We start from the raw sequence: 17,973 nt of genomic DNA, 5'->3' as shown, positions 1-17,973 counted from the left end.
TCCCAGACATTGACAATACTGACTGCTGGCGAGGATGTGGAGCAACAGTAACTCTCATTCATTGCTGGTGGGAATGAATGCAGAACGGTACAGCCACTTAGGGCAGTTTGTCAGTTTCCAGAAAACCAAGCATGCTTTTACCAGAGTATCCCACAGTCATGCTCCTTGGTATTTACCCAAATAAATTGAAAATATGTCCATATAAAACCACGTGAATGTTATAGTGCTTTATTCATAATTGCCAAAACTTAGAAGCAGCCAAGATGGCCTTCTATAGGTTAATGGATAAACAAACAGTGGTACATCAAGACAATGAAATCATATTTGTCTTTAAAAAGAAATGAGATATTGAATCCAGGAAAGACACAGAGGAACCTTAAATACGCGTGATTAAGTAAAAGAAGTCAATCTGAATACATTTGTCAAACCCATAGATGTACAATAACAAGAGGGAACCCTCATGTAAATTACGGACTTTGGGTGATAATGAGGCATTAGTGTTGGTACACTGATTTTTAAAAATGTACCATAAAACACATGTACCCAGAAAAACAAATGTACCACTCTGATATTGGTTATGGAGAAAGGGGCCCTGTGTGTGTGTGTGTGTGTGTGTGTGTGTGTGTGTATCTTTATCAGTTTTGCTGTGGACGTAAAACTGCTTTAAAAAGTAAAGTCTATATAAAAATATTAAATTAAAAAAAGAATGACAAGCTGTGGTATACAGACTTGAGTATATGGCAGATATTTTTCTGGAAGATCAATGTAGGTAGACTATTGTTTCAAGGAAAACCACTGTGTTTGTTGCCAGTGATTTAAAAAAGTTAAGTTTTCAAGCCAAAATTAGAGTTTTGGAAAACTTGTATCTGCCACGTGAGATTGAATTTCCCAATAATTAATAGTTTTTATGACAAGACCAGTGATGATTTTTAATAAAAGTGATTATTTTATGTTTTATAAGTAATGTAACAGATATGTGTAATTCTGTGGAACCAGTGTTTTCCAAATGGTCAGTGAATGATGTAAAATGGGTAAATGTTCCAAAGTGCCAAATAAACCAGTGCCTTTAAATGTTCTCAGAGCTTATTGATGGCTTTCAGATGTCACATAACCACCACTTATCAAATTTTGTTGGAATATCAAAGAGTATTCACATTATCTGAGGAGGCTATTAAAATACTCATTCTTTTTCCAAATATATATCTGTGTGGGTCAGATATTTTTCATATACTTCATCCCAAATAACAGTGTAACAGATTGAATACAGAAGTAGACATATGAGCCCAGCCAGCATGGTTCAGTGGTTGAGTGTCAACCTATGATCCAGGAGATTGAGGTTCGATTCCCGGTCAGGGCACATGCCCGGTGTGCCAGCTAGATCCCCAGCGGGGGGTGTGCAGGAGGCAGCTGATCAATGACTTTCATCATTGATGTTTCTATTTTCCTCTCTCTTTCTCTCTCTCTCTCAGATCAATGAAAATATATGAGTAAAAGAAGCAGATATGAGGATCCATCTGTTCTTAATTAAGCTAGACATGGGGGAAATAGTTATTATAATGAGTTTATAATTTTTTCAAAACTTTTATTAGTTTTTATTTTATGTTGAATTTATTCTCGCCCGGGCCGTAAGTTTTTGTTTCTTCATTTTCCTCTGGGATATCTTTTTCTTGTGTGTAGTCAGTCTCCTGTTCTGTTTTAGAAATAATCTCTTTTTCAGTAGGATCCTCTCCATGTGACAGGGATAGGTCGTGTGGGGTAATCTGACCATGAGGTCAGTAAATTCTGCACTGTATCTTGGGAGCTTTGGTCACCTGCGTGTGCTCAATGACTGGAGAGTCTACATTCCCACCCTTAAGTTCAGCATTACTCTCTGCATTTTTAAGCACATGCAGCAAAAGTTCAGCCCTCTTTTTGGGCCACCTACCCTGTGTCCAACCCCACTGTTTGGCCTGGGCACACCTACCAACTAACTCCAACATTGTAATGACAGAATGGCACACATTGCTTCTGTAAAGTAACATTCATCAGATACTTGGTGGCTTTTCGAATATGCATACCCTTGGTGCCTTGGGCAGTTTCACAAGTGTTCTTAAAGTAAACCTGTTGATTTTCATGATCTTGTGGGACTTTCTGGGTCAAGTGAATAGCAAACCGTTTTCAGAGGCCACCTCTGGCCACTTTCAGTAAGATCTCTAATCCGCCCCCCTGCCAATATTCTTTATGTGTTTTTCATGGTCTAATTTAAAAAATACGCTTAAGATGTGTTTTTAGCCCTGGCTGGTGTGGCTTAGTTGGTTAAGCGTCATCGCATGCACCAAGAGGTCGCCAGTTTGATTCCCAGTGAGGACACATGCCCAGGTTGCGGGCTTGATTCCCTGGTGCGGGGCATGCAGGAGGCAAATGATCAGTGTTTCTTTCTCCTTCTCCCTCCCTCTCCCTCCTTCTCCCTCTTTCTCTCTCCTTCTCCCTCTCCCTCTAAAATCAATAAAAACATTTAAAATGTGTTTTTAAATCATGGATATTTGTATTATTGACATGTTTAACTGGAGAGCATTAAAGTTGAAAATCTATGAGCTCTTAACAGTTTTTCTGTTGAGGTGTTAGCTCAACGCTGCCTGTATAAGTAAGTAAATACACATCTGAGAAGTTTGTGTGGTGGATCCTTGGAGTCTGAAATTTGATGTACATACTGACTGTATTCCTACGAAATAGGACAGTTCAGTCCTCTTTCTACACTGTTCTTAGGAAACTTAAAAGGAAAAAAGGCAGGTTTTAAAATGTTTTAGTTATTAAAATGGGTTCTTAAAATGATTTGGTTTACTATCAAACATCGAATGAAAACTTGGTTTTAAAAAAGTGAACATTTCTCAGCGATTCTGCCCCCACCCCGTTTGCCCACCCCACACTTGAGAAACACACAGTCACCCTTCCTCAGCCCAAGCTGTTATAAATTGTGGTTTTCCTTCCCTCAGGCTGAGTTTTAGAGCAGGTGCTTAGTATTAGCACTTATTCTATGAATTGGCCCTTTTCAAATGTGTGACTGGTTGGTCTCCGCTATTAAATCTAATAGTTCATTTTGTAAATAGGTTAACTAAAAGCTAGAAATGAAGCATATTAGAAAGAGAAGTGTAAAAATGTTCATTTGAAAATGTTTTCAGTGCTGATACTTGTGGTGAAAGTACTTTTTCCATACCCCAGTGTCCTAGAACGAAAACATCACCATGGCTACAGAAATTGGTTCTCCTCCTCGTTTTTTCCATATGCCAAGGTTCCAACACCAGGCACCTCGACAGCTATTTTACAAGCGACCTGATTTTGCACAGCAGCAAGCAATGCAACAGCTTACCTTTGATGGAAAACGAATGAGAAAAGCAGTAAACCGAAAAACTATAGACTATAATCCATCTGTAATTAAGTATTTGGAGGTAAGTCCAGGTCATGTGCTTCAGATGACCAAACTTTGTTTTTTTTCAAAAGGAGAAAGTTTTTAAAATGCAGGGTAATAATTGTAGCTATATTTCTTTTTCTTTTCTTTTTAAAATCCTCACTGGAGGATATTTTTTTCTGTTGCTTTTCAGAGAGAGTGGAAGGGAGAGAGTAAGAGAGAGACACACATCAATTGGTTGCCTCCCACACTTGCCCTAACCGGGGCCAGGGATGGAGCCCGAACCAAGGTGGTGCCCTTGGCCGAAATCAAACCCGGAACCCTTCAGTCCGTGGGCCAACGCTGTAGCCACTGTGCTACACTGCCTAGGGCTATATAGTTCTTGAAGAAGTGGGGCTTTAAATGAAGCCAGTCACTAGTACTTTTTATTTTTTTTTAATTTAAATTTAATTAATTAATTGATTAATTTAAAATATATATATCTTTATTGATTTCAGAGAGAGGAAAGGAAATGGGGAGAGAGAGTTGAAACATCAATGAGAGAGTTGCCTCCCGCACACCCCCGACTAGGGATCAAGCCCGCAACCCGGGCATGTGCCCCTACCGGGAATCAAACCGCGACCTCCTGGATCCTAGGTCAATTCTCAGCTGCTGAGCCACGCCCAACTGGGCATCACTAGTACTTTAAAAAAAAAATCTACATCAGTTATCTTCACAAAAATTATTAAAATTGGACTCCAGTTTAGAAATAGGCTTTGTTCTGAAGGTTCACAACAAATCTCAGAAGAGGGTACTTTAATTTCTAGGCCAGCCTTGAAATACTTGTTAAACCCACAGAGTACATGAAAGTTAAGACTCCCAACATAGGAATTGGTGTGTTGCAGGCACATAGGAGAAAAAGATTCATTCAGAGGTAAAGACAGATTCAGGTTTTTCCATGTATTTCAGTTGGAAAACGGGAGTTTGAGAGGAATTAAGAAAACTGAGGGTGCCCGGCCAGGCATGGTTCAGTGGTTGGGTGTTGACCTAGGATCCAGGAGATCGCAGTTCAATTCCCACGTAGGGGCACATGCCCAGGTTGCGGGCTCGATCCCCAGTCTGGGGCCTGCAGGAGGCATCTGATCAGTGACGACTCTCTCACCATTGATGTTTCTATCTCTCTCTCCCCTTCTCCCTTCCTCTCTCTGAAATCAATAAAGATATATTTTTTAAAAAGAAACTAAGGGCAAGATACGAGGAGTTGTTTTTGTGCTGAGGATTTTGAAGGAATTGGGAATGTCTTTCTATCTCTCCCTCCTTCCCTTATTATTAAGGTATGTATGGTCAGTGAGAATGTGTTGGGGCTAAGAGAATCTTGGATGGTTGGTTGGGGATAATGTGAATAAGGGGAGGAGGGAAATTCTAATCAATGTCAGTAGGATAAGATACCAACTATTATGTATGTTTCAGAACATAATGAAAAATACTTAATCCTGTTTTCCCCCATTTAATAATAGCTTATGTTTTGTTAGTTTCATATTGAGTGCAGTGAGATCACATAGCAATTGATTAATTTATTAATTAATCTCTTTTTATAGAATAGAATATGGCAAAGAGACCAGAGAGATATGCGAGCAATTCAGCCTGATGCAGGTTATTACAATGATGTAAGTATAAGATATGTCATACTTTCTTAATGTAAACCTCTTTGCTTGACATATAACCCTAAAAACTTGTGATCTCAAATTCAAACATGGATTTTTCTCATTCAAACTTAAATTTTTTTTTAATCTGGTGATCGGTGAACTTTTGATTTGGGGCTTAAAGCAGTGTTCAACAAAAGATTACACTGCCTAAAAGCCTGTAATAGAAAAGTTAAATTTGGCTTATTGTTGACTTTGAGAAGTAATTGGGGAAATCTGGTACTAGATTTTGTTGTTTGTCCAGTAATAATTGGCATTTAACTTTTCTGTATTTCACTTTTCCTCATTTAATTAATACAGACTAATTATAATCTAGTTGTAATATTTTTGAAAGTCCTTTATATTCTTGAATTTGTCTTTAAATGTTGAAATAATAACTTTGCATGCCTGTGGTTTATGTCCTGTGTATAATCAGGAGCTTTAAAAATCCAATATATGTATTTTTTTTATAGCTGGTTCCACCTATAGGGATGTTGAATAATCCTATGAATGCAGTAACAACAAAATTTGTTCGAACATCAACAAATAAAGTAAAGTGTCCAGTATTTGTTGTTAGGGTAAGTATTCTGTTGGATATTTTTGGAAAAATTGATCCTGAGTTAGTCTGTAAATACATTTAACAGGACAAAGGAAATTAAACATTATTTTAAATGTATATCTGGGATAAAAATCAGTGTGTTAATAATTTTATTTTGGAATACCCAGTTATCCACTATATCCACATTTAGTGAAGTATTACTTTTGGATTATTTTCTTACTGCAATTTCCATAGAATTCTTTCTGAGATGGCCATGAATATATGCTGCAGTAGGTCTCAGACTTGCTCTTGAATAGGAATAGTTTTGTTGTTTAGAAAGCAGCAACTCAAGGTGAATGAAAACTCTTAGGTGTTACTAGGAAGGAAGATACCTGAGAAAAGCTGAAGACAAATGGTAGACCATAATTGTCAGTTCCAAAGGTATATAGTAGGTTCTCAATACATTTTCACTGAAATTTTTAAAATATAATTTAAAAATACATAGTACATTGACGTGGTTCAAAATATTAAAATTTGAAGGGGTTTGCAATAAAAAAAAGTCTTCCCATTTTCTGTCTCCTAAGCTAGTTAATAGTCAAAGTTGAGCAAGTAAGAATTGAAAACAAAACATGGGACAGAGAAAAGACAGTCATAGCAAATGTGGCAAATGAGCAAAATAAGTTAGTCTTCTAGTATTAGGGAAGCATGATATGGACAGCATGGAGAACCGAGGGGGCTGGTTGGAGCTCCATAAAAATGTCGTAGTTGGTCTAAGGCCTCCTATTTGCTTCTAAATCAGTAGAAACATTAGTAAAGAAACATTTCAATGGTTTATGTGTTAGTAGAGCCAACTAGTGTATAGGATAATTTTGTTTGCCAGGGAATTTGGGGAAAGGAGTATAATATGCTGCTATTTTAATATCCTCTTAGCATAACACAGAAATCTTTCTTGAAATGAGCATTCTATATCCTATATCTTGTTGCATGGGTAAATTTCTCATTTTGGGATCAACCTGTGAGATCCTATGAAAAATTTGCACATAGAGGCATAGTCCAAATTACAAGGTATTAAGACATAGAAACTGTGGGTTCTATGTCTAAAGTTTGGTTGCCTGTAGTATTTACTGGGTTGGGATCCATAGCAGATAACAGAAACTAGGAAAATAGGAGGATTTTATTCATAATAATCCAAATCATAATCTTTAGGTAAGCAGTGAAAAGCCAGGTTGTCATATATGTCTTTATAATTTACCAAATAGTCTTCATTTTATGTATCTCATCCTGCTATTTCTATAAGCACACTTGTATTTTTCAAATCTGTGTCACAGTTTTTAGTTTGGAAAATGGGATGGTTGTGTTGCCATTTTGTGTATTTGTATTTTCTAAGGAAAATGAATTTGTAATCTAGTATAGAAACTTGAAAATAAAAAGAAAAAATACGTGTTTTAAAAAATATATATATTTTAATCCTCACCTGAGGATATGTTTTTATTGATCTGACACAGAGAAATGGGGGGAGGGAGAGACAGAAAGGGAAAGGGAAAGAGAAAAACATGGATGTGAGAGAGGAGCGTCGGTCAGTTGCCTCTGTCCATGCCCCGACGGGCATCAAACCCAAAACCTAGGTATGTGCCCTGACCGGGAACCAAACCTACCACCTTTTGGTGCACTAGATGACTCCCCAACCAACTGAGCCACACCAGCCAGGACTGAAAAAAATACATGTTTTGAGTTGATAAATATCACAGATTTTCTTCAATATGAAAATTGTAGCATTAAAATATTGGTGTAGTGTTTGTCATGAATCTGCTGTATTTTTTTTGAGAGAACATCATCATAAGACTTGTTACTGCTTGATACTGTGAACGAAGAAGAACTTTGAAGAGCTGCTGTTGTTTTTTTTGTTAGTACATTTATTTGCCAGTAAAAATTTGATAGCCTTGATGTCCTTAAATTGGTACTTACTGTTAATGCTATTTTTTCATAAAACAATGGTAACTTTTCTGCTTGAATTGGTCTACTAGCTGTTGAAATCCTTCCTTCAGTCTTTGAATTTGTTTGATGGCTGACCATCTTACTATGTTAGTCTGCCATGTATCCCAGGAAGATGAAGCCTATGCAGATTTTGTTTACACTTTAAAGTGCTTAGGCCTGTGTAACTTAGCAACATCCTCATAATGCACTTAACTGTTGTTAATTTAGTTAATGAGCTAAAGTGCTATAGCTTTCCCTGCACTGTGTTAATAAAGTTTTTTTCTGACAAAATACTTGCTTATAAATCTGAGCTACACTTAAGTGAAAGTCAGTATCGTCTACTTAATGTTGATTATTGGGTATTTTGTAAATAAAGACTTTCTAAGTGTTTTGAAAATTAATTAAGGTTGAGGATTTGTGGCCTTGTGTAATCTGTTTTTTTCCTTTCCCAGTGGACTCCAGAAGGAAGACGGTTGGTCACTGGAGCTTCTAGTGGAGAGTTCACCTTGTGGAATGGACTGACTTTTAATTTTGAAACAATATTACAGGTAACAGTAATCATCAGATGGTAGCCTCATTCTGCGGTACTGTAAAGAACTTGAGATTAGTAACTTTATTGGCATTTTAATCTTACAGTTAGACAAATCATTGTTGTGAGTTGATATATGCTCCTCTAAAGCCTTCCATCATATATTCTTGTATGTAATGTTACAAATGTTTTGTTTTCACAGGCTCACGATAGCCCAGTGAGGGCCATGACTTGGTCACATAATGACATGTGGATGTTGACAGCAGACCACGGAGGATACGTGAAATACTGGCAGTCGAACATGAACAACGTCAAGATGTTCCAGGCACATAAGGAGGCGATTAGAGAGGCCAGGTTTATACACAATATACCATTTTCTGTAGTCCCTATTGTCATGGTTAAATTATTCTCTAAGTGTATTCTGGGTGCAGAGATGCATGGGATTCCAGGAAACTTTCTGCACCCTATAAACACAATACTTTTCTTTGTTTTCACACATTCACCATTTTGCTGGCGCCTTTCTGAAGTAGTGTTGTCCTGGTATCTGCCTTTACAATATGTTAGAGATGTATTGTCTGCCGCATTTTGCACTGGTTTTCTCTTTTCATTTATGGTTAATAATGTGTATACGTTACTCCTTTTTATTACCTACTGTGTAAGACAAGAATATTTCATTCCAAATAAAGAATTCAGTCTTTAATTATACAACTGAATAAAATCTAAAGCCTACAGAAAACACTTTCATAGTTCACACAAAATACAAGAAAAAAGGCTTAAGTGAAGACCTGGTTGGCTTGGTTATGCCACGACTTCAAAGGAAAGTACAGTAGGTCTAAAAACTCTCACAAGTAACTCTGGATGTGGCAAACATTAATGGATTAATGAATGGGTTCTTCAAGCTTTGAAACTGTAAGCAGGTCATTGTCAAGAAGACTCTAGGACTTTTCTTCCAATTCACTGTTGATATCATCAGTTATGCAAATGTGTAATAAGTGCAGTTTAAAATATTTTCAGTGAGTTGTGTATATTTGCGCATATCAATGAGATATGTACAGTAAAACTGGAAAAAGGAAGTTTCAGAAACCAGCCTGAAGAGTTGCTGCAGCCTCAGAATAAAGCTGAGCAGCATTCTCTGTGGCTGTGCCGCACACATGTGGTGAGAGGTGGACATCTTTATAGAATCATCATCCACTGCAGTCATTGTTTCTACTTTCAGAATCTTAACAAAAATTGGTGGATAAACATGCCTCTGCAAAGACTTTGGTATAGTGTCCTGCCCATACATTGAGTTTGCACAATTGGTCATTTCTTAGTCATAGGATTAAAAAATTCAAGGGAGTTCTTAGGGTTAGATGAGAAACTCTATGGTCTTCCACCACAGAGAGGAAAACATGGCTCTCTCCTTTGCAGCAGATTCTTGGGCTTTAAACACAAGTCTGAATGTCCCTATGTTAACATTTTCGTCAAAAGGTGCAACCTTCATGAGATAGCCTGCCAGGAAGAAGGTTTAAAAGTTTTCTGTAGACCTTTTAAACAAATGGGAGACATCATGTGTAGGAATATTTAGCAACCAGTCTTTAAAAAGCCTGCCCAGATTTTTTCAGTTTATCATTGTTCATGAAGTGTCTGAGGTAGAAGCTGATGCTAACTTTTGAGCAGTGTTCCTTTGTGATTTAAGATTGTCTACAGGAATATTGCAGAAATGGAATTCACTTAGTTTCTACACTTAGATTAGCTCCATGTTTTTCTGTTGGTACAACAGGAAATCCTGTCCTGTGGGGAACATGAAGAGCAGTAGTAGTATGGACGATCGGAAACTAAGAAGCAACTACTGTATTAAATTCTTGTTTTGGTGGGATGCGATGGTTAGGTGACAACATTCTCTTTAAGGCGCCTTCACGGGTGGATACTTCCCTCTTCTATTTATAAAGCAGCACAGCGTGTTTATTTTTCCCTGTCTGAGAAGCACAGATAATCTGTTAAATGCTGACTTCTTTCCCCTGCTGTGTGTCTTCATGTAACAGTTTCTCACCCACGGATAATAAATTTGCTACATGCTCTGATGACGGCACTGTTAGAATCTGGGACTTTCTTCGTTGCCATGAGGAAAGAATTCTCCGAGGTACGTGTACTAAAAGTACTCATTGGAATATTTAAATAGGAAGGCATTTGTGGTTAAATCACAGCACCACAATATTAGCTTACATCTCCATTCAGTTTTCTTCCATATACACTGTCTTAGGCTCTTTAAAGAACCTGAACTCTCACTTTGGTTCACAGTCATTTTGTAGATTTTTACTATTAACATCATCTTTGAATTCTTTGAGGTATAAATTAAATACAGGTGTTTCCCTTTGATCCCTTCCCCCCATTACTTGCTTATCTGTATGCATCTTTTAGGGCTTTTCCTGTCTGGTACCTAGGATACCTTTGTTCAACATGCTGACACTATAATTTTATTTAGATGTCTCACATTCTCCTGGCACTCTTTCTGCAATATGAATTAACTCGTGTGTCCATAGCTATACTTCTTAGTATTGCTATTTCTGAAAGCTGGTGGTTTTTCATTATATCATATTTGTAGTACATGGGCCATTTGTTACTAAATTTTGGAAGGTCCTTGTTTACTTTTATTGATTTTGTAGTTACAACCTAACATCTATTAATTACCCCATTTTATAAGAGAAGTCTGTATTTTCACTTGGAATAGCTTAGTTTTAGACTTCATAAAGTGGGTTGTTGAAGTGCTATCAGTACATGAACACCAGTGATGTGACTTGAGTGGTGTTAGAGGTAGGGAACTAACTTTGTGTTTTATATATGCAATATACACATTTAAACACAAACATTTACACTTCTAGCAAAATCTCATGAGTTTATTACTAACTAGGACGGTAGTTTTCTCAAGTGCTTAATTTGAACCCACACTGACTTAACCAGGAGTGCATTCTCCTTCGCACTCTTGATGTCAATGTGCCACAAAAGGAACAGCTTCCGTGGGTGTGGATGCCACAGGTATTGGGTGTCAAGAAATTACTATTCAGAGATTTCCCTTTTTGTTTAAGAGTCAGCAGAGTTGTCTTGGTTGAACTGTAAGTTTCTTACAACTTTTCAGAGCTTTATTTGCCGCATGTAGCGTCAGTGCATTCTAGACAAGAAAATAAATGCTTTTGATATTTAACCCATATTTCAATACAGTATTTTTTAAAAATCACATTTGCTTAAACATTCCTGGCCTTACACGTTTTATGTGGGTTCATCCATAGTCGTATGTGGCGACAGCTAGTGTAAGGATATAGTTCCTATCATAATGAAGGAGTGCACTTGCTATGAAGGTCATAATATTGTACAACTTCAGAACTGGATGTAGTCTCTGAAGTCATCAGGTTTGAGTTGTTTTATGGGTGAGTACTATGACCTGGAAGGCTTAAGTGACATGTTCAGTGTAAAATAAGTCCAGAGCTAGGACTAGAATCTTACCACTTGACTCCTAGCCTAATGCTGCACTGTTTCTTCTTTCTTCTTTCTTCATTGTTAGTAGAAGTCTTAGCTGTTCAACAGAAATAAGATAAACAACTTTTTCTAGGCTTTGAAAATTCTAAAAAATATAGAGGAAACAAAATTATTTATTTATTAAAAGCAATTCTAAATTATCAAAAACAATTTTACAGTTGTCTAAGACTGTAATACCTAAAGTCAGATACAAAACTGCTGTGCAATTTGAATTTTAAAAAAAAGAAGAAAACCTGTTATTATATGGTAACATTTTTCAATCTCAAGTTCTAATGAAGTGCTATTCAACTTTGGCAATGAAACTATTTCTGAATAGCTCTTAACAACCTTTCCTCTAAAATTTAGAGTGTATATGAGATATTAAATAGCAGTTAAATAGTTTCAGATTTGAGTCCAGGTGAATTTGGATATAGTGAAGTGGATGTAGACTCATTTCCTGTTCTTCCTATCGCTTAAAAAAATACCCCACTATTTTGTTTATATTGGAGTATTGAATTTTGTTTTTTATGTGGGCACTCTTTTTATTTTAAGTTTTGACTATGGAAATTTCAGACATGCAGAAAAGTATAATGTACCTTCATGTTCTTATAGGATATATGTTCTAGTGTATTCATATTTTTCCCCTTTTTTTAAATAAAATAATTTTAGAGAGAGGAAGAGTAGGAGGGAGGAGGAGAGACAGAGAAAAAGAGACAGATGACAGAGAGTGATGTGAGAAAGAAATACCAATCAGTTCTCTCTGGAATGTGCCCCAACTGGGGATCGAACCCTCAACTTGGGTATGTGCCCTGACCGGGAATTAAACCCACCACCTTTTGATGTATGGGATAATGCTCCAACCAACTGAGCCACACTGGCCAGGGCCATGTTTTGTGCTTTAAAAAGTATATATATTTTACTGTATAGTTATAATTTTTTTCTTAGTATCTCAGTGAGTATATGGGATAAATATGACTGTTTTAAACCAAGTTAATTATACCACCCAAGTAGTGGTTTTAATATAATAGCAAGTCTGGTATAGTGAATAAGTTATTAGACTCCAAATACCCATTTTCTGTCATTCCTCATTTTTGTAACTTTTCTGAATATTAGAGATGATTATAAAATACTGAAATCAATGCTCTTATAATTTTTCTATCTTTCACTTGGTGGGTTGGGGATCATGGGATGATGGAACTCCAGTTCACTAAGTCAAACAAATAGAGATAGGATCTTCCAACTTCTAAAATGTCAGTTGCCCTGTGTGAAAGTGGTGTGTTCATGTGTCCCACATACACTCTGCAACCTCAGGCAGGTAAGCACAGGTTAGTGCTGTACATTAGGCCCTTGCTTAGGATTAAGTATTAAGAAAATTCAAGAACATTTTTCATGTGGTTCAACTCTTCATTGTAAATATTACCTTTTCCACATCATTCCTCAATGTTGGCCTTCTACGGAGACGTTTTTAGTGATAATAGTATTCAGTGCCTTACATGCTTGCTTTTTCCTGCTTTACATAACTCTTCATTTTCAGAGAGTTCTTTCGTTCTACCAGGAATCTGCTTCTTTACAACTTGTCCTGCCTCTGGAACATGAAAAATTAAGTCTGTACTCTCTTGTCTGTGGCACTTTTTGGAGTATTTGAAGACTGCTGTCGTGTGTTCTCAGTGTAGCCTTCCCGCTGTAAGCATGCACGGCTCCCTGTGCCTGGCAGAAGCTACGATACCATACTGTCAAATACAGAATTTGCAGTTGCTTTTTGGTGTCCTTTCTGAGATTTTTCTAAGGCTTCTTGGAAAAGGAAGAACTTACATAAGAAAAATCAGTATTTTTAAGGTTATGATGAACATAGTTCTGTTGTCAGGAGACTTGCTACTCAAAAGGTTTTGATGATTAGTCCATAGGTAGGGATAACAAACAGACACTTATAAAATTGAGTGTAGTGCAGCATTGAAAACTACCATGTGTATGTTCCCCCACAGCAAGTCAGTAGCACTCGTACCCGCGTACCCTTTTCTAGTGGGCTACAGCTCTCGGTGTGTGGACTTGGTTAAAGTAACATTTCAGCACCAGGAGTCAGGAACTTCTAGGTTACTGACATTTATGCATTTGACTCCAAGTGAAATAGACCTATTAAAATGGATTTATTTAATTAGTATATACTATATACACTACTTTACGTAGAAGTTTCTTTACAAGTTGTGACCCCTATTGTGCTGCTTAAAGTTCAGTAGGGAAGGTAGCATTTCACAAATTTCAGATGATGGAAAGTACCTGAGAAGAGTCATGATAGTGTTAGAAGTGTAGTTTTATCAGTGTAGAGTCAGAGTCAGAGCACTTAGGACCAGCTAAAATGTCAATGAGAAGGGTTGAAAAAATGGAATCAGTAAGAATACTGAAGTGAATTTTAGTAAAAGTCGTAATACTCTTAAAAAGAATTCAGGCTGCAAGTTTTGCATGCTTGAATCTTGTTTCACCTTCCTGATTTTAACAATAATAGCTGACACATTACACTTCCTTTGTATCAGGCATGTTCTAAGTATTTCATTTAACCTTTCTAATAACCCTATGAGATAAATACTTTCATCCACATTTTGCAAATAAGTAACCAAGGTAGGAAAAAGTTAAGTAAACCTGCCCAAGGTCATATTTGAACCCAGGTTGTTTAGCTCCAGAGTTCATACTCTTAACCACTATGTTAAACTGCCTCTTTTATGTTTTAAAAGTAACAACAATAATGTTTTCCTGAGCTGTGATGACAGAATCGTAGAGTTTTTTGAAGATTAGAGGGGTGTGGGTACAGGGAACTCATTGAGGTACTCAAGTTTGTTTTACTATTCTTTTAAAAAACTATTTATAGAGGTTACATATTTTCAGTGTATAATATGTTTAGCAACAACAAAAAATTGAATCACAATGAATTGTTCAAGCTGCAGATATGGGTTATAAGGTACATACTAGTGCCTGGCCGGCATGGCTCAGTGGTTGAGCATCAACCTAGGATCCAGGAGATCATGGTTTGATTCCCAGTCAGGACACATGCCTGGGTTGCGGGCTCGATCTCCAGTAGGGGGCATGCAGGAGGCAGCCGATCAATGACTCTCTCATCATTGATGTTTCTATCTTACCTTCTCCCTTCCTCTCTCTGAATCAATTAAAGCAAAAGATACATACCTGGGTTATATAAATAGAACATGGACATAAGGAGTTATACTGAGACTTACTCAGGAGGTGTAAGATCTGTTTTCAGTTTTTAAGTGTGGCACTCATGGAGAGGAAACAAACCCGCGAGTATATACCACTTAAGAAAAATAATATTATGAGTACTTTTGAGAAGTTCCTGTGTATTCCTTCCTGGTTGCATTTGACTCTGATTTTTAATAAACAAGACCAACCCCTCTGCAAAGTTTTTTTGGTTTAGCAGTGTGTTTTTGAATTGTGTGAAGACATGTTGACAGTGTCTTGAGTGTTTCAAAAGACTCTGATATTTTTTATTGGAAGTAATTTAACTTATTAAAGTAAAATTGACAAACCACGTACTTTATGATTTAAAGGACCTTAGTTGTTTTTTTCACAAAACATTCCACAGAATCCAGTTCTCCCCACGATGAAAAACAGACACCCGTCTTCCTTTGCAATAGCTGGTAGCAGAGTAGCTCCTTCTATAACAGAGTGTGTTTTAATATTAAAAGCACTTCAGGCACATCTTACTGAATTATCCAACCAACCATGTGGTTGCATTTTATATAGGAACACCTATTTTCTCTATCTGTGTTTCCTTATTTTGAGGAAGAGTGGATTTAGGGGTCTTTTCCCTCTGCTCTCCTGAAAAGACTGGACTGTGGTTGTTTCTCGAATATAAGTAACTACCTGAGTGTATTGTGAGAGGAAAGGGGACCTGCTATTTACTTCTGAGCACGTTATTTGAAGACATTAGTAAGGTCCTAAAATACTCACTTTATGTGATGCATTAAGTTTCACAGGAATTGTTTTAGATTTTTATACTTTGCTTTCATTGTTTTAAATATTGCACATACCATGGCAAAAACTTGTTGGAAAGAGATCTGTGGCTCTCTAGGGGATTGCGGAGCTTCATGTTGCTGCAGTCCTATCCAGGGTTTCACCTGAGGCGAGAGCAGTTCCCAGACACTTGTATATAAAGATTCCAGTTTTTTGACAATGACAAATTACTATGATTAAAAATGTAGGAAGCCAATTTTCAAAAAGAACCTTTGCATTTATTAAATATACTGTAGTTGCCTGCTTCAGTTAATTTTGACTGATGAGACTTAAATTTCCATTTGCTGATGATTTAGCTACCCTGTTATATTGTAGAGCTTCCCAGCTAATTAGGCCTTTGATAGTTTTTTAAGTTTAAATTCAGAGCTTTGGGAAGAGGTGATAAAATTAGGTAAGTATATAATAGGCTTTTGACTTGTTAGAAGGTAGGTATTTAATAATAAAGTATATGATTAAAATATGGTATAAAAAGAATTGTCAGTGGTTAAGTACCACAAAAGATACTATCTTGTTTTATTCACTTTTTTCTTTAACTCACCTTTTTATGATATACCAAAAAACCATTTTAAAGTTTGATTTAAATCATTTCAGGAATTTCTGAGAAGCATCTACAGTGCTCTAATCGCTTTAGTTATAAAGAGACCAGAATAAGAATTTCTGTTTGAAGGAAGAAATGTTAGTTTCTAGATCATTTGTTGTTTTTTACAGATTGTTTCACAAAATAATCTTAATTTTTCCACAGTGCACTATAAAGTCTCTCAAAGCCCATTTGCTGAGACTTCTTTGTGTTTTTCCCCCTTAAATATATTTTAACCTCTTCTGTGGTTTTATTTTTATTTTTTTAAAATATGTCTTTATTGATTTCAGAGAGAGGAAGGGAGAGGAAGAGATAGAAATATCCATTATGAGAGTCACTGATCAGCTGCCTCCTGCACGCCCCCTGCTGGGGATCGAGCCTGCAACCCCGGGCATGTGCCCTGATGGGGAATCAAACCTGTGACCTCTTGTTTCATGGGTCAACGCTCAGCCACTTAGCCACAGTGGCCGACCTGTACTTAGGTTTCAACCTCAATTCTAGAGTTGATAGACTGGTTTATGAGAGTTCATATAAAAACACTGGTGGGCTTTAGATGATTAGTGTGAGTCCTTGAAGTGCCATGCCCTCCCTGGTTCAGTAAAAATGGATGTTTAGAATGAGGGCCCTTAGTTACTGAAGGGAAATGGTCAGTATAGGGAAGCGTCTGGAAGTCATGCGAAGAGTGAAGGGATGTGTAGCGCTCAGTGGATAAGAGGGGCTGAAGAGTCATTTGCAGACACTTAATGGACTTTGTGTGAACGTAGGGTTATGTTTATTGTATATAGGTCTAGAATATAGGGGTGGGGAGGATCTGGGACTTCATATTTGGATTTAATTATGAAAACTTGTTCCTGTAGGAAGATAAGAGAATGAGGCTGTTGTGAGAGCTGTTAGGCTTTCCTTTACTGAAACTTCATCGTTAGCTTGCCACCTGTGAGGGAGACTGTAGAAGACATTGCTTTTCCAGAGGGATGGTTTGATTTCATAATAATTAACCTAGATTAGATTGTCTATTAACTATAATTTCATGTTGTAGAATAGACACAAAAGGGTTAAGTGGATGGGATATATCCCAGGAGGAAAATTGCCAACTTCTGCTCCAAATTATTTTGTTGTTGAGACAAAATATTAGCCCTATTGCTTGAAGTAGCCTCAAAACCACCTATTTTTAAACATTTATTCATACTTTTAAATTACATGCACATGCATATATATACACACAGTAAAGTGCACAAATCTCAAGTGTGCAGTATGATGTACATTTACATAGTTACACACCCATGTAACTAATGAACTTTTAGATCAAGACACAGAATGTTTTCAATGCTCAGAAGATTTCTTCATGCCTCTTTCCAACCTAAGCCTTTTATTCAGTAGTTTAGACTTTCAGTAGTATTTTTGTTAAATTAGTTTTTCTTTTTCTCTACTGTTCTTCAAGCTTATTTTGTTGTTTTATGCTTTCTATCATGTGTGTTCAGTAGAGCTGTCTTAATTTTCTTTTTTTGATTTGCCTCTGTCCTCTTTGGACAAAAAATGTTTTATATTTTTCTTTTTTGTTAATCCTGACTCGAGGATATTTTTTGTATTGATTTTTTTTTTTTTTTTTTTTTAGAGAGTAGAAGGGAGGGAAGGAGGAAAGGAGGGGGGGAGAAAGAGGCGGGGTGGGGGGTGGGAGAAACATCAAGAGAGGCACATTGATTGGTTGCCTCCTGCATACTCTCCATCTGTGGCTGGGGATTGAACCTGCAACCCAGGTTTGTGCCCTTGACTGGGAATTGAACCCATGACCCTCCAGTA

At 36.9% G+C, this 17,973-nt stretch overlaps 1 protein-coding gene across 9 annotated transcripts in view; it reads left to right on the top strand.

Moving 5' to 3' along the window:
* WDR33 (WD repeat domain 33) overlaps positions 1-17,973 on the top strand; it is a 101,799-nt gene that overhangs the window by 34,575 nt on the left and 49,251 nt on the right. For 8 of the 9 annotated variants that reach the window (XM_081142009.1, XM_081142012.1, XM_081142008.1 and 5 more), the window contains 6 exons: positions 3,199-3,425; positions 4,963-5,031; positions 5,520-5,624; positions 8,011-8,106; positions 8,290-8,441; positions 10,112-10,209. In XM_081142009.1, coding sequence (XP_080998135.1) covers positions 3,222-3,425; positions 4,963-5,031; positions 5,520-5,624; positions 8,011-8,106; positions 8,290-8,441; positions 10,112-10,209 — 724 coding nt within the window. In that variant the 5' untranslated portion in view covers positions 3,199-3,221. The remainder of the gene's footprint in view (positions 1-3,198; positions 3,426-4,962; positions 5,032-5,519; positions 5,625-8,010; positions 8,107-8,289; positions 8,442-10,111; positions 10,210-17,973) is intronic. The other variant, XM_081142011.1, reaches the window with a different exon arrangement.

This window comes from Miniopterus schreibersii (genome assembly GCF_964146895.1).
Source record: "Miniopterus schreibersii genome assembly, chromosome: 7".
In the NCBI taxonomy this organism is placed as follows: domain Eukaryota; kingdom Metazoa; phylum Chordata; class Mammalia; order Chiroptera; family Miniopteridae; genus Miniopterus; species Miniopterus schreibersii.
The sequence above is the reverse complement of the archived record's forward strand: the minus strand, read 5'-3'. Positions and strand labels throughout refer to the sequence as shown.